Here is a 24556-nt window from a genome sequence, read left to right as displayed (position 1 = left end):
AAAAGTTATGTCATTTACACATCTTTCCGTTTTCAGTTTCATACAGAGGGGGTCACAAAACCCTTCTTGCCAAGAATTGAAAGAAAGGTGGGTCCCAGTCCTGGCACGTGTTTGGTTTTTGATTTTCTCCGTAGGTGTTCCAAAATCATTGAGTGAGTGGGTTTTAGTATATATACTTTTTTGGTTTTCATCTTACACATACAGTTTTTGGTTCAAAGTAGTTTTTACTTGCATATACGATTTTTGGCACATTTACGATTGCATGAGTTTTGTCTTATTTATTTTGTGGTGTGTTTATTTGGAAGTATCTATGCACAAACAATTTGTAAGTTGTGTTCAAATACATTTCATTGTGTGGATGATGTCAGGTCATGAACAGGAACATAACTTTAATGCCATTAACATAGTATTAAAATGAGTGTTTAAACTTGGAACCGTCTGTTTTCATTCTAGAAGTGCAGCATTAATGTATCTAGTGCAGTAATGTATATTGTGCACAAACAAAAACGTATCAAATATAGCTAAAACAATATTGGATGTGGCCAGTGACTCTCATTTTGTGTGGAGGGTGGCTTACGTTGGGTGTTCTCACATTCTAGCGTAGCCGCACACGCATTGAGAATATTAATGAGACAATGAGCAACTGTAACTATTCAAGCAAGAAATTATGAAATATTGAAATTATTGGTGGTTAAGAAGACAGTCCATGTTAGGTTTTGTAAATAATCAAATTCACAGCACTAACTTAATACAGTAGTATGTAACTTAATACAGTAGTACGCGTACAGTGTTGCAGGTACCTACATGTTCCTCATTATATTGTAACATCATTTTACAAACTGCAGACAATAATGAGCCTAAGACATAGAGAATATTTCATTAAATTTCACATTGATATATTTAGGATAGGGTGTTTCATTATGTTTTAAATAATTGTTTGTAGCCTTCAGAACAAAATAAGTTATCTTTTAACAAGCTATCACTTAAAAAACAATGTATCTGTAATCTGTATCTGAAATGTTTGAAATCCCTGTTTGTGTTAATGTACTTGTCTCATTAGAGCTTATTAAATGCAATTGCCATTTATGTGCAAGATATATATATATATATATATATATATATATATATATATATATATATACACTATAACTTCAAGGTGAACAACTGCGCTGGTGTTCTTTCTATTTGCTATTAACTCTTTTCATTTTTATTTCTTTCTTATTGTTTTCAATTGGTGTTGGTGTTGCTAAAATAAAGATAGCAAAATAAACACTGATTAAAGCAAGCCCTGTTCTACAACTGAAAAATTAATTCATGTCATGGGCTCTAGGGTAAAATATTAGAAAAATGTGAGCATTGCACACCTCCAACTTGCGGGGATTGTTTGGATGAAAGTTCTGGAGTTGTTGCTTTCCTCCAAGACCACTGTATTTTGTGAAATTCCTTAAAAAATACACATTTTAAGGAGTTTTGAAAACAAAATAAAGACAGTTAAACCTAAAATATGTATGGTCGTATACTGACATAATCTGTATAAGAAGAAAAATTTAACTATTCAAAATAAAGATGTGAAACTGTTTTAAAGTACTGTCTTGTCATTTAAAAGAACAAAAGGCAAAAATATTTTACAATAGAATAATTTACATACAAATTTGAGCTTGTAATTGATTGTAAAGTATAATCTTTCTTAAGATCTTTGCTCACTCAAAACAGTTCGTTATATAATAAATAGAAATAGAACAATAATAAATATTGTCATTGCTACGTAATATAACATAATATTATATGTTATAAAAGTATCTTGCTTTTTAAAGTTTCATTATGGACCTCACCTATAAGTCATGTTGGTTCTGTAAAATTATGTGTAAAATAAATAAATAAAAAAGTTAAAACTATAACTAAGATGCACATAAAAGCTGTACAAAGATGTCAGACATGAATATACTAGACCCTGAAAGTTTTAAACCTTGGTATCATTAATAATATTGTTAAATAAATAAAAACATATCCGCCAAACAATTCCCTTTCCCTGGTCTCCTATCGTTAGCAGTAATAATATTACTGTAATTTAACATAAACAAGATTCCATTCAAATTGATTTGCTAACAAATAAATAAACTCTAATACAAATAGTAATATTAACATTTTTAGATGTGAATTAATTAACTATAAACTAATTAATGGTATTAAAATTTCTTAGTTTTTAGAATTGTCAAACATAGCTGTGTAGACAAATTTATTTTGAAATTAAAGATAATTTTTGCCATGAAAAGAATGGATGAATAATATAAAAAAATAATAATGAAAGATGCAAGTAGCCTTTGTGAAGTACTTGGGTTTTGTACAGTTTTATTTGAAATATCTGGTTTAAATTTACTGTAAGAATTTTATTAGTTCCCCGTGCAGACTTTTGTTTTTCTTCAATGAATGAATTATTTGATTAATTGTAGGTACAAATGATCAACTGTTTTAATGGGTAATATGAATATATATTTATGTGTTAGAGTTAGAGTATAGTAAACAATGGCTAGCACTCTTACGATCTCAATAGTCTGGTTAAATTTCCCAAAGAACTTACAAATTGGAAGCTATACATTATAACTCATGTTTGAAGATTTGACCACAGATCCACTTGTAGTACCCAGAAGCGGGTTTGACCATAAAAAACCATGAGTTGTGTAAAATTGTGGTGTAAGCATTGAGTGGGAATTATATGTTATAACTCATGTGTTATTTATAGAAGACCACATTAGCTCAAGGGCTAGGGAAGTCTGATAATCGGACTGGTAAACTAAATAAATGCGTGGTCAATGTTTTCCCCAAATAGAATTTTAGCTTTTTGTTTGGCTATCTTAATTTTTAAATTTGAAATCTACTCATTCAAAAATTGTGATTGAAAAAGTGTAAGAACAGTGTTCTTTAGTAACCATACTTTTGGGTTTTTTGTTCTCTTAGGACAAGAAGCTTAAAAATTGCACATAGCCCTAAAATGACTATTCCTACAGCAGGGAAACCTCCTGGGGGTATACTTGTGGGTTATTCTATATGTCGGGTGACTTTGAGAACATCTAAGAAAAATATGAAAAACATCTGAGTACAGCAGCATGTAGTATAAAGATTTCTCTGGAATCGTATCTACAGCTACCAAAATTATATGTGATGGATTTGTGTGCTGGAACTCTTTGTTTGTATAAGGTTGGGATTGTGAGGATCCATAATAGTTCAAATACAGCTTGAACTGTCTCAAAAATATTTATGAAGGTAACATAGCAGACACAATTAATTTGAGGCTTAACTGTATGTTTTAAAAATTATGCATTTTAGTAACAAAAATAGTTTACATTAATAAACTCATACTGATTCAATCAATTTAAATATGAGTATATCTTGGGGTGCCCTGTTTTAGATAGTTCAATTTTTATTGACAATATGTCTTTGATTGTTACAATCTGTTTAGGCTTCATTCTTTATTTTTATAATATTAGCAGCCAAAGTGGCCTAACAAGCAAAAGGTTGACTCAGTGGTTGGTCTGCTACTTTTATGTACAAAGCTTCAATTACTTAATGTTTGAAAAAATCTCTTCACAGTGTATTATATTGGCTTCATCTCACTTCATGTGATGAGTTTCAGACCAACAACGTTGAATAATTTTAGACTTTTCCACTAGCCCTATTTTTGTACTGTCTTTCTATTCATTAACTCTCTTATTTAGTGGTTGTTTTCTCCTCTCTATGACAGTCTTATTACTTGTGCATGTTATGGTTAGATCAATGGAATTAAAAATTTAGTTTAGTGTATCAATGATGGTACATGACGAAAGTGTCATATAAGTATCTCTCGCAATTCCTTGAATTGAATTAAATTGAAACCAGGGCTTTTTGCTCAAATTCTTCTGTAAAACTATAGAGAGGACCTGATTACTATTTCCTAATCTTGATGGTACATTTTATCCTCTAGTTCAAAATATTTACATTGAGTGCATAATTCTAACAGTTCTATGATTACGGACATCAGAAATTTAGCTCTCTTAATTAATGTTTCATCTTCATTTAAGCAACTTTCAATGGTTTAGAGTGTGTCTGTAACTGGTACATTAGTGAATAGACTTTCAATGTCAAAGATAGCCTATTGGTTTCAGTGTGTTTCAAAGTTGTAGAAGTCCTTAGACATTTGAGTAAATGAGTCAGTTTTGCCCGAAAATGCTGTTAGAATGTCCAAGAGGATTAGATAATTCCGTACTCAGTGAATTCCAAAAGCTAATTATTGGCCAGAGACGAATGCCTGGTTTGTGGATTTTTTGGAGGTCATATATGTGAAGGAATTGGACTGGTAAGGTGTCAGTTTGAATTTGAATGTGTCTGAATAATGGTCTTTGAAGGGTTTTAGCCACTTTGCGCTTGAATGCATCTGTTGAGTTCATATTTAGAATGGTATATTTGCCATGTTCAAAGTTTCCATAACTTTATCTTTATATGTTAGTGTATATAGTACAACAGTGGCATTTCCTTTTTAGATTGTAAGATTTAGATTGTATCATCTTTTCTAATTAGCAATACTGCCCTAAACTCCTCTCTAGTAAGATTGGGGTGAGGGAGAAATTGTGTGTAGTGTAAGACCTGAACACTTACCCTGTTCTTCAGATGAGTGAGAACAACTGACTCAATTCTAGTCATCAAGTCCAACGCTTTTACAGATTTATGGGCCTCTGAAAAGTTCAACCCTTTAGATAAAATAACACTTTCTGTTTCAATTAACACCCTGAATGAAAGAGTTTTAACATTTTTTATATTATTTGCATCCTTTATTTCTAAGAGAGTTATTCTGAGTTTCTCGAGTTTAGAAACTTTCTCTTTCTTATCTGATTCTGAACATTTATATATTTTGGATGCTTCAAAGGATATTTATTGCTTTATTGGTTATCAAATTTGTGTGTTCTTTTATTTTCATTTCAATATTAGTTTGGAGGATGTTTTCCCCTGATGGTGAAAAAGGTCTTTCTTTAAGCAATGATTTAGATGCAGATCAAATTATTTATTGGTTTTTCTGCTGTGAAAGGTATTCAACATCATTGAAATGTCTGTAAATAAGCTTGAATTGTAAATAAACTAAAGCTCTTCTTTCACCTTAAAATGTTCACTTCTTTTTCAAAACTAAATTCGTTACTCCAAAGATAAAAAATGGATAAATACTCCCACTATAGAGGTGATTTTTAAAATATACTTGAATGGTGTATATTATTAAAAGTATTTTCTCCATAAATTTAAAAATATCCTTAGTTTTGAAGCAATAAAGAGTTTTTGTTAACTTAGGAAGCTGAGAAAATTCTTATTGAATTTGGTCCTAAAAAGACCTTATCTCTAGCTTCAGGAGTGACAGGATATGCAGCAGGATGGGTAGGGTAGGGGTCAGGGGTTGCCCCCACAATCCCGAGGAGGTTTAGCAGGCTTTATCTCAGTCATGGAAGAAGGGGAGAACCAGCTCTGTGGCAGCCTCTCTAGTCAAAGCAGGCAGCATATAGCACTAAGGAAGCTCCACCCACAGACCAACAGTAGACTAGGCCATCAATCCAACCTTTCTAACCCCAGTATCTCAACATTAGTGGGTAGTGATCTGCTGCTGACACATCGGTTTGTTCTGTACCCAGTGTAGGTTGAACTGAAAGGTATACAAACTATCCAGAAGTGAACCCTCCTGGAGATAGAGATGTAGTTACCACATATTTAAAAAACAATAATGTTCACAGTCCTTTAAGGCTAATCTCCAAAGGCAGGAAAAAAAAATTTTCTATCATTCTTCAAGGAATTACAAGAACATAGGCTAATTGTGAGGAATTTTATTACCTTTCCAAAGAAAAAAGTGGCTTCATATAAGAATGTCTTAGATTTGTGTATTTGAATTATGTCTTGAGAAAATATATGTTTTTAAAAACATTATAAAACACCTTTATAAATCATGTAGATGGCAAATAAGTGGATGCCACACTCAGAACACTTGTTGTAAATGCAAGCGTAATGCAATGTGAGTATGTAACACGCCTTCACCTGAGCACCGTACGGCTGTGCAGGAGTTTGACTTCCTGCGCACTCTGTACATCAAGGACAACGCCCTGTTTGGTCTCAGCTCTCAAGAGCAACACGATACTGGCTTCCAGTACTCGCTCTACCGGCTGGACGTCAGTGGCAGGACCAATGCGCCCATGGCCATCCAACAGATGAGGAGGTAACCCGAACAGTTCGTAGCGTAGTGGTTGCCTTCCGAGTAAGCTGTCGCTTTAGATTAGTTTCCTTTGTAAATTGTATGTTTGCTTTTAAGATTTTAAGTTTTTGTGTGCTAATGATCTCTTATAGCTCCTGTGTGCATGTATTGTTTATACATAGTTTGAAGTGCTTCCCTTAAATCGTGTAATTTAAGAGTTTTTTTCTATATGTGTATTTAATTTACTAATTTAAATCTAGTAACATCAATGATTATTGTAATCAAAATTGAAGATTTTAAAATTTTAAATCTGTATACTTCAGTAAGAACGTGTATTTAAAACAGTATTTCTCCGAATTTAAACTGTAATGGTGTCAGCAACATTGTAACTCTTGTAGCAGTCATGCAAGTTTTATATTGTTTTGGCAAAGCACACAACCAAAAACCTGATACATACACGCACAATTTCCTCTATTGAATGTGTACCAGTGGAGAGCTCCGATTTCCATGTAATCGTAAAATCCTAGTTTTAAATAATATTTCTAAAGCTGTATGTAATTGTATTTTTCTGAAATTACAAGAAGAATTTGGAAATATTTTGTCCTCTTTCAGGCCCATTACCGATGTGGTTTGTATTTTCAAAGGCACTGAGAGGCAAGTAGCTTACATTCCAAACTTTTATAGCTTACATTCCAAACTCAGAGTCACTCCTTATGGAAAATACTTTTATCTGACACAAGTTTTAGGTCATTGTTACAGACTTACTGAGCACGAATCCTCACCTTACCGTAACATTGTACGAGTATCTCCCTTACTCCACTGTACTTACTCCCTTACTCCGGTGTAAATATGTGTGTAGTATTTTGTAATGACATATTATAAATTTATTGAACCAGGGGAGCATTATAGGATTTATACAAGTTATATATGTCTGGAATGAACAGATAATGAATAGAAATTTCACAAAAAGTGGTCCGAAACAAACTTCCATTCCAAATCAAAATTTAACTTTTTGATCTATTGCAATACTTTCTTCTACAATATTTGTGGGGCTAAGGTTTTTAAGGTCAAACATAAAATATGGCAAATTCTAACACTTTGTTTTTTAATAGCAGGAAGGGTTCTTAATCTCATATTAATTCAACTCTTTTTTATTTAAAAAAATATTATTTATGAGTTCTGATGTCATACGTCAGCATCAAATTTTATATTTGTTCGATCATGAGAATATGAGGAAAATTTATTTGATAATTATATACAATAAGTATGAATATGATTTATACATATGTAAAAATATTTATGTATATTTTATAAATATGAAAATGTTCCAAACCTTCCATTACAAAACCTAGTAACAAGCAATTGTGTCTTGGTCAACTAGTGTTACAATTTTAGCTTTTAAAACATTATTATAAATTCATATATCACTAGTTTTACAATAAATGGTAAAATTACAAACTACTGTTTTATGGGAAAACTGTTTCATTACTCATAACTAAAAAACCACTGCTTCTAATTAGCTTTATCTCCTGAAACATAACATAATGTATTCAATATAAAAAGAAGCAGTAAAAAATACCATCAGTGGAAAATGAAATACTTATAACTTATATTCATTTATGTAAAAATGTGTAACTTTTTATAACCCACAAATGAAATTAAAAATGTATAAAATGGTATTACATAATTTTTTATGTAAATCTTTGTTCAGATTCTAGAATTATGAAAACCTTGTAGCATTCCTCCAAGTAGAACTTAATTGTTGTGTTTTATCAGCTCATATTTTCCACATGAAAACTCTGCCGTAGTGTATTTAAAATATTTACGTAGATTTCTGTAAGTGCAGAGTTAAAAAATGCATGTTTATATGATGTTTTATAAAGGCAAAAAGTTCTTGACAATTATATAATTAATGGATTAATCCGGTGGATGAAATAGTTTATTGTGAAAAAGCAGGATTTAGAGATGATGTATAAATTATTGAATTGAATAGAATTTTTCATTCATCACATTATTTAAAAGTTTACAAGTTTAATAACGGATTAAAATCAAACAAAACAAATAAAAAATATTGTATACATTTACTTCATTTGTATAAAACTTTCTATGTAAGAGGTAGTAAGAACAATACACAACCTCACCCATACAATAGACAATAGACAATTTACATGCCTACACTCAGATGACACACATGACACACACAGTTAACTTCCATTGCAACAGACATGGACAGATCATGTACACATACACAAATCTATCTTTATATTAATATAAAATAAAACATGACATGCCCTTTAAAATAATCAGAGTGTAGAGAATTAAGAAAAGTAAATATCAAGTTGAATTTTAAGATGTAAAATTTCATTCTGGTGTCATATTACAAATATACCACTTACCGGTACTTACTTTTATTTGAACTTTTATGACATATTAAAATGTTTAGGCTGGAACCTGCTGAGTTTCATTGCAATTCAACCACAAATTTCACAATAAGCTAAAATGTAAATGTAAGTATTTGGAATATTTTTGCACATTATATTTCTGAGCACTGGATTTCTACGATTACTGCACTAATTACAAAAAATACTAAACAGAAGAGTAAGCATAAATGTATTTAATTATACACTTTTATATAAAATGGAAAAACAGATAGAAACTTGTAAAATAAATCCCTAATCAGCCATGAAAACCACCCCCCCCCCCCACTGGAATATGTTAAATGTTAATAATATTAAAAATTGGATGTTTCACAGCCGTCTAAGAGCATTATTATTATTCTTATTTTATGCTCTACAAGAATGGCTATAACATAAACGAAAATGTACGCTTTTGGAGACTGCCTGATAACACAAAAGAATCGCTAGAAAATTACGCTTTATTAAGGCTCTGGAAAATGGGTATATCTTAACAACTAAAAGACATAAAAAATGTTTATTTTGTAATTTAAAAAATTACATTACAATTTTAAGATTGATGCGATTTTTCTTATAAAAATGTAGCTTAGGATGGATATATTACTGTTTGCCCTCACAGGCAGGAGTTCATCTCGTCAACAGTTTACCAAATGAAATAAAAACGCATTTAAAACTCGTTTGAAATGCTGTTTAGTGTCAAACGCGTTTTATAGCGTGAACGAGTTTATAGCGTATAACTGGGAGACCGCACAATCAGAAGACTTACTCTCGAATTGAAGTGGGAAAAAACTGGCGATGAATGGAGCAGAGTGAGTGTCAAAATGTATGCATAAATGAGAGTTCGATGTAGCATGTGTGTCAACATTATTATATACTTGACATTTGCTATACAAATGTACTTATTGTCTCCGCAATAAATACTTCACTACTATTGGCTATTACAACTCCCGAGTTTTATTAAAATCTGTAAAGCGCAAGTAAAGTAAAAGAATTTTAAGTACAAGTCTCAGTTTCTGCTAAATTAATTGGAATGACTGTGCAGTTGAGAGGCTGTTTAAACTATTAGGGCAATGGGTTAATATCACACAGTATAGATTGTGGAAATTGTAGTTGACAATAGATGAATGAAAAAGTATAGAAGCTCTGGTATATCAGTGAATAGATTACAGAATATCGGGTAGTGAAAATTGTAGTAGACCAGTGTTGGGTGGATGACATTAAACTTCTTGGCTGACAGTAGTTTGTAAGATCTCGACAGTTTTCAGACTGGTAAGTTGATAGTTAGGGCGTTAAAAATCTTGAAAATGTTATAAATACTATGTTTAATTATTGTCATGGGCCAATAATGGTATGTTTTTAGAAATACTGAAATCATGGAAGTTCTGGCAGAATAAATAATTAGTCTTGATTGAAACTTCCAGGAAGTACAATATAGAACCAATTATACAATATACTGTATTTTTAAATGAATGCTATAAGTTTATGCTTCGTCTTCCCAAAATGTCTTCAAGGGTTGTATTTAGATTTTAAATAATTTATCTTTAAATCTGGAACAATTCAACAAACCCTGATGCCTTTAATGAAGCAAAGAGATGTTGGCAGGATGAGGAATCTACGCTGGCTGAAGATGTCCCGTCTCGCAAAAGCGTCTTTGACTTCAGATGACTTCAACGAGTTTGGAGTTGATTTGGAGGAGCTTCACATTAATGATGGAGGTATACAAAACAGTTCAAGAACAAAGAAAATCTATTATTTTTATCAAAAGTGATTGTGTGCCTGATTTTCAAAAAAAAAATTAGTTCCTACCACATATCCATGTCCAATAATGAATACAAACGTACATACATACCTGATAATTTTACACTTGGGATATTGAATTATTTAAATCTTTTTTTGAAGAAGCTAAACTTTAATATTTGGTTTTCTGTTGTTGTTTTTTTAGATTTTAGTATAGAGGGATGTGTTTGGATTATTTTAAAATATCTGTTTTCTTAAACTTTGTCTATATACCTGTATGTCATTATGTATATATGTTTGAGGGTAATGTTTTGTGAGGCACATGGCATGTGGTGTGGCTACTGCTACCTTGTTTGTAAAAAAATATACTACATATTTAATTTTTGTAATGAATACCTCTGATTATGGTTTTATGATTTTTTAAATGGCCTGTATGTTATCCTATCCACAGGTATGGCAAATTTATGATCAGAGTTATCCAAATCTCGCTTACAACTACAACCGAAAAGTGATTGTATTCTATAATTAATTTAGGTTTTTCAAGAATGTAAATGATTGAAGAAAATGTTGATAGAACACTTTTTCCCTGAACAGGTTTGCAGAAGATTAGTGCACATGCTTTTAAACACATCCGAGGTCTGAAACGGCTGGATCTGTCTGACAACAGCATTACGAACATTGACTACGATGCCTTTGATGAGGTAAACATAAATGCAATCTCTTTTTATATTTCCTACAGAATTACATCAATAAGTGTTGATATAGCAAGCGAACTGGTATTTGTAAAAATATAAATAGTTACGATTTGAAATATTAATAATATTAATTTTTTGTACTGTACTGTGCACATGACAATTGTTTCACAAAATAAAAACAACCCGACTGAAGTTGGTTGTGAATAAAATGTAAGTTATCAATAAACACGACATTATCTGGCACCTTCAGACTGTACTAATAATAGGCATATTGCTTTATAGAATGTACTAAGTCACATCCATCCTGATATGTGCTCTCCCTCATATGTAGATGTATAATGTTTGGTAGGGTATAATTGTTTAAGATATTTACATTATTATTATTGTAATTATACATTAAACTAGGAGTACATTCATTCTTCCTGCAACAATCTTCTGATCTATGGCCTGATGACTTCTGATTATTTTTTCAGAACCACTTTAAATGAACTATATTTTTGGTGCCATAGGTGACTTAGCTTGTTGCCTTGATCTTAAAAATAAAAACAAACGTAGGTCTGAAAAGCCGTATCGTCTCTTTAATTGCACATAAAGTTCATATATCAGACCTTTTATTTACCATTTTCAGATTGGCCACTCACTGATACAGCTGCGGCTCTCTCACGCTCTGTCATCATCAATCAAGCAAGTACCAGGAGATGCCCTGAGGCCTCTGGGGAGTCTCCAGCATCTCGACCTCAGCCATAACAAACTCCAGACCATGCCTGAAACTGCCTTCCACTTCCTCAGGCGTATCCGCACCATACAGCTAGAGGATAACTCCATAGAAAATGTTCACAAGGGCACTTTTCAGGTTTGATACTGTTTACCCTACGTTATTGTTATGCAGAATGTTGATTAATCATTGAGCCTTGTCAAAATTTGTTTAGAAATGAGTGTCACAGTTGAGAGGCATCATCTGTTTGTTGTTCCCGGCTTGTGCAAGCGTATCTTTAAAGTGTTTGTCTTCGCTTACACGTTGACGGATTTCATTGAGAAAAGTATGTTTGGAATTTTTATAAAAATTGCAAAATAGGTGGTGTCCTGTACTTTTTTATAATGTATATAAAATAGCTGATGCCTATCAAAAGCCAAAATGTTTGTTGCTTCCCGGCTTGTGCAAGCGTACATTTAAAGTGGTCGTACTCTCTTATATGTTGACAGATTTCATAGAAACAAGTACCATTGGAATTATAATAAAATTATTAAAATAGTGAATATTTAGTAAATATGTATAACTATACTGGTTTTTTTGTTATTTGACTTTACAATTTTTCAACAGATGCAATTTTGTTAATATTAAAGAAAATAGCACAATTATTTTTTTTTATTTGCTCTTATCTATTCAAACATATGTGCTAAAGTTAGTTTGTCTAACTAGTTTTAGAGATAATAACTAAAACAATAAATACAAAATGGTGGCTATCGGCTAAACAACATATTTCTCGTTCTATCTTTATATAAGATTTTTTATTTCTAATTATTGAGTATTATCACCCACAGAACTTTTTGATAGCCTTTTGTGTACATCCAGTATATATAGGAAAGTTCTAAATTTTATTACAGTTTTTATAAAATGGAAAAGTATGTAAGAATAGAATTTTGTTCAAGCTTGAAAAAGGACTATACAAAACACCTAATGGAGAACAGATATAGGTTAGTGAAAGTTTAGATAATTCAGTTTCAAGTTTATAGAATGAAAATTATTAGGTTCAGAGTGTCATAAAAGTGATTTAAAATGTATATGTAATGCACCCACTCAAGTAAAATTGATTGTGTTGATACAGGCTGAGAATCATTTACTTTCTTCTGTCATACACTTTTTGTAATAAATACAGAATGAATTTTTGTTGATTTTAAGGAATGAAGTTAATTCAATATAATCCCTGGGTGTTGTGGTATCGTCCAAACACTATATCTCTCCTGAGTTTCTAAGTTAATTAAACATATTTTGTCAAAAAATAAGGTTTTTAATCACATTGAATATAAATATTATGTTATATACCAAGAGATGATTGAGGGAGGGGGGAGGTGCAAATTTTAAAACTTGGTAATTGTTAGAAAAGAAGGAGTGACATTGAACATACCAGTGCATTTCAACCTTCAAAACCTTCAAAATACTGGAGATAAATCTCTGTAAATACTATTGCTAGAATAGTTGTTTATGGGTATTGTGTTAGATTTTTCCCCAAATAATAATTAGAAAACTGTTGTTAGTTTGAGATGATCAATTATTTTATTGTGGTAGCAATCTCGAAGCTCCTTACACTACTTGTTGCTTTTTTGACCTGTCAAAAGGCTTATAGGCTATTCTTTAGCCAAGGTTTATATTAAATAGTTTCCTTCATTCCTTTATTACTATTCAATAGTCCTTCTAAATAAAATATTTTTTGCCAAATTTGCCATACGAGTATATACAATTATCCAGTACAAATTTACACGTTTCCAGGGAGACATTCACTCTTCTCTGGAGGAGCTGTATCTCTCTTTCAACAAACTGGGAGCCGTCAACACCCATACCTTTGTGGACTTGTCCCAGCTGACCAGACTGCACCTTGATGACAACGTTATCTCAAGAGTCGACCGTCGCGCCTTCGTCAATTTGGAGCACCTGCGGGTTTTGGACCTGCGAGGCAACAAGCTTTCCTTCATCAGCGATGAAGCCTTCCAAAACCTCCCAGAACTGGAGGACATGGACATGGCATACAATCAGCTCAAGACTTTCAACTTTGCCAGCTTAGACCAAGTAACTAGATTTGTCCGATTTTACATGATTAAAATTTTGTTTTTATTGTCACTTATAAGTTAAAAAATGGATGCTTTTGAAGAGTCATCGGTTGGCGGTTAACACATTTCAGATTTCAAGATATTTTCAATTGGTTTTAAAGGTTTTAGCCGTTAGAGAGTTAGGGCACAGTAGGGATTTTTAGCACAGTTTGTTTTTCATAATAAGCAGTGTCTCTAACTATAGTTATTATTAGTATTATTTATAATAATTTGCCTGAGCATTAGTTAACCCTTTGCATGCCAGCCCATTTTCCAAAAGTACTACCCAGAAACGCCAAGGGCATTTTCAGCAGTTTTGCAAGCTTTCACTAAATGTATCATAACTTTTTTATTTTTTAACAGATATTGATGATTTTTTTACCATTATTTTGCTTATGAAATGCCCTTGTTCTGTTGGTAAAATTTTAGTTGCATAAATGTAATTTAAACTTATAAAAAGTTAAAAATTAAGAAAAAAAAATTTAAAATTTCCAAAAAACATTTTTTTAGCACAAATAAGTGGTTTAAAAAAATATTTATGCTGATTTCCTGTTATATCCTAGTAAAGTATATATAACCCTTAACTTAATTACAAAATTTCAAAAGCCTACCTTATATAGAAGTCCAGTTTATGATTTTTTTTTCACTAAATGTGCCACGGGCACAGTTTTTGTAATTTGCATGGACGTTTGTATGTAATGTTACACTATATTCACAAATCAATATTTGACACTATACAAATCGGTACTTTGGGATTATACCAACCACACCAGTATGAAGAACACAAAAATATAAATTTATAGATATATTATAAACAAACATTGTAGAACGAAAAAATAACTTTTTAATTACAAAATTACAAACTTACAAAGATTATCAATTGTTAATGAGGTCAGATTCGCTTAAAACTTTTTTCAATGAACTTAGAACGTTATAAAACGATGTATTTGAGTAACAGAACTAACATTCCATCAATCAACAAGCATTTCCAGGTAATTGTGATCGGTATTGTGGTGGCTGTTATCTTTCTCGAGAATCCCGATTACGGCAGGCCGCGCGGCATCACATGATTATTTAAGTTTTTTGCACAGTACATAATTGCCTTTCCATTACAATTCAATTTATATTTCTGATCAGCCCCTCTAGAATTATATTTACTGATAGATACTATCTCGAGGGATGTTTTTCTTTCGTTGACATCAGCGCGAGCTTCGGAAGCACCTTCGGCCGGAGGCACTCGCATTTTGGGTGGCGGAGTTTGATCAAGAATAATAACAAGTTTTGTCTTTTTTTCAATAAGAGTTTAGTTTTTGTTTGGTAATGTTTTGTTTTTGTTGAATTTTTGTGTTTGGAGAGAAATGTAGGGGTAAAATACGAAAGTACAACAAAGCGAACGGGCGGCGAGACTCTGCAATCACGTTATCTACTACAACCGCTCGACTTTGACCTCTGTCTGAGGATGGGGATGGGTTTGCGATAAGACAATTCCTGTTTTATACTGACGAAATATTGTTATACGCTAATCTAGTAATCAGTAGAAGCTAAATGTCAACTGTCTGAGGATGGGGAGGGGTTTGCGATAAGACAATTCCTGTTTTATACTGACGAAATATTGTTATACGCTAATCTAGTAATCAGTAGAAGCTAAATTGTCAACTGTCTGAGGATGGGGAGGGGTTTGCGATAAGACAATTCCTGTTTTATATCGACGAAATATTGTTCTACGCTAATCTATAAATCAGTTTGAAGCTAAATGTCAAATAACGATTCATGTCTGGGTGTGGTCTGTATAATCCCAAAGTTACCAATGAATCTAATAAAAGGGGCATAGTAAAAAATGCCCTAACAACAAAAGTAATGAGAGAGAATTACAAACGTAAACAACGCATAGCAACACGAACGTAACCTCAATCTCGACCAAACAATTCAACAGATGCGAAGCTCAAATACGACCAAACAAACAGTCCATAAAGGAATTAACTACTTTGTGGTTGCAAAGCAACTAATCGACTATCGATTAGTCAAAATTTCGCGGCAATAAGATGAAACTATAAGAAAATTACAGGCGAAAAAACGTGACGTACCTATATTACGGCCGTTGACGATTTTCAGTTGAATAGCCGACGGCCGTAATACCGGTACGTTGGCATGCAAAGGGTTAAGACTATCATAGGAATAGTTGAAAAAATATCTGTCTTTCTGTTTGTGCCTGAAAAAAATCTGGATCAGTTTCAAGCTGTTATTTCAAAAACACCTTTTCCATTCTCAAATCTTAGATTAAAGTTCACTGAACCAGGCTCTAAGATATCCCACTAATGTTTGACAGTTGATCAATCAGTTATCTGTTGATGATCTGTGAGCACAAGCTCTAGAATGTTTTGTGGATTCGGGCAATTGATGGAAGTCCAGAAAGAGGTATGTCATTAATGAACATGCTATCATTTTTAAATCCACCAAACCACTTGTACACTTGTCTACATTAACACAGTTCAGCAGCATTTTCACTGAGTAGAAAAGAAATGTCATAAACAGTGCTAACAAAAAAACCATTTCAAATGGCAAGTTGCATTGTTCTGGCAATGAGTCCTGTTAATAAGTCTCTAGTTTTTAAAGTATTATTTTGTAAGTATTACTGCCTAATAGTTTGATGAAATCTATTGTAACTTGTTATGTTGCTTAATGACTAATAAAGAAATCTTGAATCTTGCGCTGTACATACCGAGTGGTAGGGATGTGTACTACATATGTAATGTTATTCTGGTCACTTTTGGGTACTCCCTTCTGTAGCATCAGTGGTAGAACTAATGCCAGTCAAAGATAATAAGGTCTAATTGGAATTGATCCAAAGACCATGGACACACTAGTACAAAATAGTTAAGTCATTACATTTTGTTCATATCTTCTTGCAATATGGTTCGTAGTGTTGGAACATATTAAGTAAATATTATTTACTGTGATTGTACACTGTGATTGTACTCTGTGATTGTACACTGTGATTGTACACTGTACCGTATCTCTGTTTGTGTACTCAGGTAGGGACTTTGGCTTCCTTCCGACTGAACATGAGCTACAACTCTCTCCGGCAGCTGGAACTGAACACCACCTTCACGGGACGAGAGACCATCACCCACGCCAACATCAAGGTTATACCCCTCCACAACAATGTTATAACCCCTTATCAAGTTTATACACCTACATATCAATGTTATACCCCCGCATCACGTTTATACCCCCAATCAAGGTTATACCCCCAAATCAAGGTTATAACCCACATCAAGGTTATACCCCCATCAAGTTTATACCCTCCACAAAAATTTTTATACCCCCACATCAAGTTTATACTCCCAATCAAGGTTATACCCCCAAATCAAGGTTATAACCCACATCAAGGTTATACCCCCATCAAGTTTATACCCCTCCACAAAAATTTTATACCCCCACATCAAGTTTATACTCCCACATCAAGGTTTTACCCCGCCAACCCCCACATTCACTAATTAGGATTGATCTCTTAAATGAAAATTGTATTTCACCACTGCCAGAGAATTCTGAACATCCTACGATGGGTAGATGGATTTGTGATTTATAGACCTTGTTTTCAATAAGGTTTATTTTTTATCAAGATGTATATTCTGTAATTTCTTCAACTCTAACAAATAGACTAATAATACAATTTTTTTAAATTTGAGAGCTATTTTGTGGTGAAACAATGACTCGGTAAAACATCTCTATTTGTTTTATGTACAATCATGATACAATAAATACCAAAATATTTAAACACAATCTTGAAGTACTATCTCAATTATTACTACTTAATAGTATTTATTTATCTAAAAATTCTCCAGTGAATAAATGGTAAGATTTTTTCAAAAACTTGTTATTTAAATCATGTTTGTGGATATTAATGATATGTCGCCGATCCACTGAATCTTAAACAAGTGTCGAATTGAAGAATTTAATCTCAAAACTACCAAGATTTGGCGTGTCTGTAGTTATTGGACTGTAGTCATGTTTACAGAACACCAATCGGAAACATTGCAGGCCACCGGAAAATGAAGTAAAAGTATCCGCATCTCATTACAATATCGGATACGGCCCGTCATGTGAATGTAACTGATCGACATACGAGCTGTAATGGTTGTCATTTTATTGTATGAGTTGAAATGAATGGAAAAGAACTTCATTCTTTTAAATATTTGAAAAATTTTAATCTGTGGAGTTCATCAGCTACTTTGCTTTTGTTCCTGATATCATAATTATGGTTGGATCCCAGGAAAGTTAATTGGTTTAGTTCAGCCATTTGTTTAACATATGCAATCATATGAAAGACATACAGAGTATGTACTCCCGTATGAAAGAAAAGAAAAGTTCTCCCTTACTGATTTATTCCATAGTAAACCTAGAATAATGTATATAGCATGCTTTTTCAATATTGAAAATCTGTTTAAATTAAATTTTGGTATTGAGTTGTAAATACATATTCCAAATGATATGACTGAATCAATATGTGCAAAATACAGAGCTTATAATGAATTAAGCAAGCAAAATTTCAGCATTCTGTATATAACGTATAAGTTAGATGAGATCTGTTTTGTTAATTGATTGAAATGTAGTCCCAAGTTAAATGATGGTCAAGATTAATACCTAAAAATGTTGTTGAATGAACTTACTCAAAGTCGTGGTCTTATAATATAACTTTAGCGTTTACCTCACTTATTTCGTAATTGATTGAGAACATAATGTAATTGGTTTTATTTTTATTTAATAATAGCTTATTACTCGATCAATACGAATGGAATGAGTCATAAGGATTGAGTCGTTTTACTTAATGAGTATTACAGTACTTTATTATTGATGAGTAGTAGTAAAGTTTGTACTCTCATGATATGACAGTGAAGGGACTTTGGTTACCTGCAAAATGCTTCTGTCAGGTCCTGGACATGTCCCACAACAACATCACCCACATCGGACGCGGGTTCCTGAGGCCGGTGGAGCGCAGTCTGACTCACCTCTACCTCGCGCACAACTGGCTCAGCAACGCCACCCGCGACGTCTTCGGAAACATGCAGCATCTGCAATGGCTTGACTTCAACCACAACAACTTGTACGAAGTCGACTTTGACACCTTTCGCAACACCAAGAAACTTCAGGTCAGTGCGTAAACACTCTCACTTTGCCCAGATACTTTACTTAAATGTGTACATCTAATAAAATAAACTAAATATTTAAAAAATTACGATGTTGTCAACTTCTTCAATTGAGAACATAAAAATAAATATGTAGGTCTATATTACAATATATTGTAATTAGTGAATTTAACAAGTGAACAAACTGGTAAATTTCATACTGATTATGTCCCAGAAACTCTTCTCCCTGTTATAACACAGAAGTGTTGCATATTTGTCTCGTCCTGGTTTCATCAGAACCACTGTATTGAAGTACTTTGAGAAGCTTAGGTATAATATCAGTGGCTTCTGAGCTATAGCTAAGATAACTGTACTAAATTATTTTCTTAATTAAATCCAATTCTTACAAATGGCTCAATGACTTAGTTGTTTCTCAGTGACTAATGGTTTCTTAGCACAAACATTTACACCCTCCACGTAAAATCTTATATTTTGAAACTTTCTTTAAATGCGATTCATAATTAAAAGCTGATTACAGTTTCTCAATTTGCATTTACTTTTACTAAATTTCCCGTGTTCTCTTGAAGTAAAAATTACCATATTTCATCTGAATACTGTTCACATTATAGTATAAATCTCTTCATAGGTGTTTCCTTGTCCAGATGTGAACCACAAAAATCCCTCTCAAATTTTGAGCTTTCTTTGCCAATGGATTACAGCAATTTGATGGGCCTTTTCTATTTCTCCCGCCACCTTCATACCATTGTAGAATTGCAGAAAACATATGAGAGAAATCAAAATTCAGCCGTTTCCAGCCCTAAGTTTTGGTCCTAGGCCTTAGTATCATGGTGTGTACGAATTTTGTTGGCTGAGGTTTGTTCGATTGTTATAATCTTTTTAGGTTTCCTAGTTAGTTCTTTTTTAATATTGGTACCCTAAGTGGTCTAACCTCAAACAAATGTTGACTTAGCGGTTGGTCAGCTAATTTCATGTATGAAACCTCAATAAGTTTGCATCTGAAAAATTCTCCTCGCGGTGTATTATATTGGCTTTGTCCCATTTCATGTGATGATCTTCAGACAAGCAATGTTGAGCAATTTTAGACTTTTGCATGAATGTAATTAAATGATTAAAACAATCCCAATGTACCTAAATTAAAAATAATCCTAAAAATCTGACCTACAGGTAGATAAAATACAATAACTCACCACATTCTTTTTAAAGGCCTAATACACTATTCTGGTATATTGCAGGTCTTGTACATGTCCTGGAACCACCTCCATGATATTCCTGCCGAGCTGTTCCGCGGGTTGGTAAACCTGCGTGTGGTGGACGTGTCCGGGAACAGGTTGCGTTCTCTGCCTGACTCCCTGTTCAGCGAAGATGGTCTGGAACGTGTGTCCGCCGCCTGGAACCAGCTGTCCCGTATGCCAGTTACTACCTTCAGTCCTGCTGCTGCAGCCACCCTCTGTGAGTTGGACTTGAGCCACAACGCTATTGCCACACTGCATGCTCCAGAAACCTTCTCTCGCTTCAGGGTTTGTTGTCTTTTTCTATGATTTTTCAGCCTATTTTAGCCGTACAGAAACTGAACATTTAAAGACATGATATTCAAAGAGAACGTTACAGTATTGGTTATAGTAATTGTAGTAGAAGTGCTCTTTGTGTACACTGGGATTGACATGGTGACTTGTAGCACAATGCCTAACAGATTAATAACCTTAACTAGAAGAAGTTTAATAAGACAGTTGTACAGATTTATATTTTTGTAGGAACAGAACTTTGTGTACACTGGGATTGACATGGTGACTTGTAGCACAATGCCTAACAGATTCCTAACCTTAACTAGAAGAAGTTTAATAAGTCAGTTGTACAGATTTATATTTTTGTAGGAACAGAACTTTGTGTACACTGGGATTGACATGGTGACTTGTAGCACAATGCCTAACAGATTCCTAACCTTAACTAGAAGAAGTTTAATAAGTCAGTTGTACAGATTTATATTTTTGTAGGAACAGAACTTTGTGTACACTGGGATTGACATGGTGACTTGTAGCACAATGCCTAACAGATTCCTAACCTTAACTAGAAGAAGTTTAATAAGTCAGTTGTACAGATTTATATTTTTGTAGGAACAGAACTTTGTGTACACTGGGATTGACATGGTGACTTGTAGCACAATGCCTAACAGATTCCTAACCTTAACTAGAAGAAGTTTAATAAGTCAGTTGTACAGATTTATATTTTTGTAGGAACAGAACTTTGTGTACACTGGGATTGACATGGTGACTTGTAGCACAATGCCTAACAGATTCCTAACCTTAACTAGAAGAAGTTTAATAAGTCAGTTGTACAGATTTATATTTTTGTAGGAACAGAACTTTGTGTACACTGGGATTGACATGGTGACTTGTAGCACAATGCCTAACAGATTCCTAACCTTAACTAGAAGAAGTTTAATAAGTCAGTTGTACAGATTTATATTTTTGTAGGAACAGAACTTTGTGTACACTGGGATTGACATGGTGACTTGTAGCACAATGCCTAACAGATTCCTAACCTTAACTAGAAGAAGTTTAATAAGTCAGTTGTACAGATTTATATTTTTGTAGGAACAGAACTTTGTGTACACTGGGATTGACATGGTGACTTGTAGCACAATGCCTAACAGATTCCTAACCTTAACTAGAAGAAGTTTAATAAGTCAGTTTTACAGATTTATATTTTTGTGGGAACTGAACTTTGTGTACACTGGGATTGACATGGTGACTTGTAGCACAATGCCTAACAGATTCCTAACCTTAACTAGAAGAAGTTTAATAAGACAGTTGTACAGATTTATATTTTTGTGGGAACTGAACTTTGTGTACACTGGGATTGACATGGTGACTTGTAGCACAATGCCTAACAGATTCCTAACCTTAACTAGAAGAAGTTTAATAAGACAGTTGTACAGATTTATATTTTTGTAGGAACAGAACTTTGTGTACACTGGGATTGACATGGTGACTTGTAGCACAATGCCTAACAGATTCCTAGCGTTAACCAGAAGAGGTTTTTAATAAGACAGCTCAAATTGATACAGTATAAACATGCAATAAAATCAAACCAAATAATGGTAATGGTTAAGAAAGATTAAATGCAAAATGTTCTCTATAATTTGTTCTTGAAAATGGTACTATTTTGCACTCTTTTGCATTAGAATACGAATATGTGTATTAATTTTTGTTAACTACTTTTTGTGTTCTCGACCTTATTTTCTTCTCTTGTGACTTTGGCAGTCGCTCATGTCTCTGGACCTATCCTTCAATCGGCTGTTGCGTTTGGAAGATTCCACTTTCGCTTCCATGCCAAGACTCGCTTCCCTGGAGTTGAGCCATAACACAGAGCTGAGTCTGGAGCCTCGAGGCCGTTCCTTCATTGGCCTTGATGACACTCTAAACTACCTGGGCCTCAGGAATGTCTCTCTGTCATCGGTAAGTACAGCTGAATCTGGAGCAACTAGGCCGTTCCTTCATTGGCCTTGAAGACACTCTAAACTACCTGGGCCTCAGGAATGTCTTTCTGTCATCGGTAAGTACAGCTGAATCTGGAGCAACTAGGCCGTTCCTTCATTGGCCTTGATGACACTCTAAACTATCTGGGCCTCAGGAATGTCTCCCTGTCATCGGTAAGTACAGCTGAATCTGGAGCAACTAGGCCGTTCCTTCATTGGCCTTGATGACACTCTAAACTACCTGGGCCTCAGGAATGTCTTTCTGTCATCGGTAAGTACAGCTGAATCTGGAGCAACTAGGCCGTTCCTTCATTGGCCTTGATGACACTCTAAACTATCTGGGCCTCAGGAATGTCTCCCTGTCATCGGTAAGTACAGCTGAATCTGGAGCAACTAGGCCGTTCCTTCATTGGCCTTGATGACACTCTAAACTATCTGGGCCTCAGGAATGTCTCCCTGTCATCGGTAAGTACAGCTGAATCTGGAGCAACTAGGCCGTTCCTTCATTGGCCTTGATGACACTCTAAACTACCTGGGCCTCAGGAATGTCTCCCTGTCATCGGTAAGTACAGCTGAATCTGGAGCAACTAGGCCGTTCCTTCATTGGCCTTGATGACACTCTAAACTATCTGGGCCTCAGGAATGTCTCCCTGTCATCGGTAAGTACAGCTGAATCTGGAGCAACTAGGCTGTTCCTTCATTGGCCTTGATGACACTCTAAACTATCTGGGCCTATATGTATCTCTGTCATTGGCAAGTACAGCTGAATCTGTAGCATAGTGGTTCCTTCATTGGCCTCATGAACTTCTCCTTGTCATCGTTAAGTACAGCTGGAGGTTATATTCGGTTGAATAAGTCTTAAGGATTAATTATATAACTATTTCTCAAGAGAACTATTTCTTTACATTTCTCCCGATGTATGGTGACTTGATATTATGTGAAATCAGGGACATACAAGTGTCACTAGATTTCGTTGTTCCTTCGACTGGTTCTAAAGGCGTAAAAAGTCAGTATACGAATAAATACTGTGTGGGGAGGTATACTCATTATAAATCTTGTGTAAATTAATATAATATGCTGCAAAATTATTAAAGTCAACAGCTGTTTTTCATATGTTTTTTCTTGGTGGACAAAATTTTATATCTGTGTTTACTAGTATCTGTTGGTTTTGCTCATTTTGTTACAGTTCAAATTTTTATTCAAATTCTTAAAAAGCCACAGTTTACATAATATACATTCTTTTAATCCAGCACAGCTCGAAGAACAGGTGACATTGCCAAGATATAAATTAGAACTTAATATTAGTATCAGTTATGAAACATCGTCAAAGTAAAATGTTTAAGTAATTAAGTATAATGTTATACAATTAAATTATAAAAGAGTCATAAAAATAAAATTGATAAATTTGTGTATTTACTGTATATTCATGATGTTATTAAATTATTGTATCACATAGGTATTCTTCAATAGAGTAATAGTTTTTTTTCTTTTAACATATCTAAAACATTTATTTTAAACTAATTGTCTTTTTGATTTGATTTAAATCTTGTAGACAACTATTCTATAATTTTCTTCCAAGATATTGGGTAAACACAAAAAAACAAAGTTTATGAATTGGAAAGTGCAAAATATCTCTACTTCTTTTATTATAGTTATGGTTATAGTGATTAGCAAAAGAGAGCTCAAAATTCTGCCTTACAAACAATAGACATCTCAGCACATATAGCTGGACAGGTTAACGAATTTAAGTCTTTAAATGTTCCTTTTCATGAAGTTCTTCTTTTGGAAAATGTTATAATCCTTAAATATTTCTTTTGGATTTTGAAAATTTCTGCCAGCCTACCAGGACTTCCCCAAACTTCAATGCCATATTGCATGACTGAAGCAAACATAGCATGATAAATCATAAGTTTTGTTTTTAAGTCAACAAAGTTTCTTAAGATTAACATCTGGAAACAAGCAGAGTTAAGCTTTCTTCCCAAAATTTGAAAATATTCAGTCCATTTTAGATTTAAGTCTATGTGGGTTCCTAAAAAAAATGCTGATTTCAAAACTTCAATGTGTTGACTCTCTAATTTGATTTTACA

At 33.5% G+C, this 24556-nt stretch overlaps 1 protein-coding gene across 1 annotated transcript in view; it reads left to right on the top strand.

The window, feature by feature from the left end:
- LOC124370055 (chaoptin-like) overlaps positions 1-24556 on the top strand; it is a 93953-nt gene that overhangs the window by 49559 nt on the left and 19838 nt on the right. The window contains 9 exon segments of the mRNA XM_046828375.1: positions 6066-6220; positions 10213-10325; positions 10942-11048; positions 11671-11895; positions 13531-13827; positions 16880-16990; positions 18779-18997; positions 20227-20511; positions 22255-22449. Of these exon segments, the coding sequence (XP_046684331.1) occupies positions 6066-6220; positions 10213-10325; positions 10942-11048; positions 11671-11895; positions 13531-13827; positions 16880-16990; positions 18779-18997; positions 20227-20511; positions 22255-22449 (1707 nt within the window).

Source organism: Homalodisca vitripennis, chromosome X (assembly GCF_021130785.1).
Source record: "Homalodisca vitripennis isolate AUS2020 chromosome X, UT_GWSS_2.1, whole genome shotgun sequence".
NCBI lineage: Eukaryota > Metazoa > Arthropoda > Insecta > Hemiptera > Cicadellidae > Homalodisca > Homalodisca vitripennis.
The sequence above is the reverse complement of the archived record's forward strand: the minus strand, read 5'-3'. Positions and strand labels throughout refer to the sequence as shown.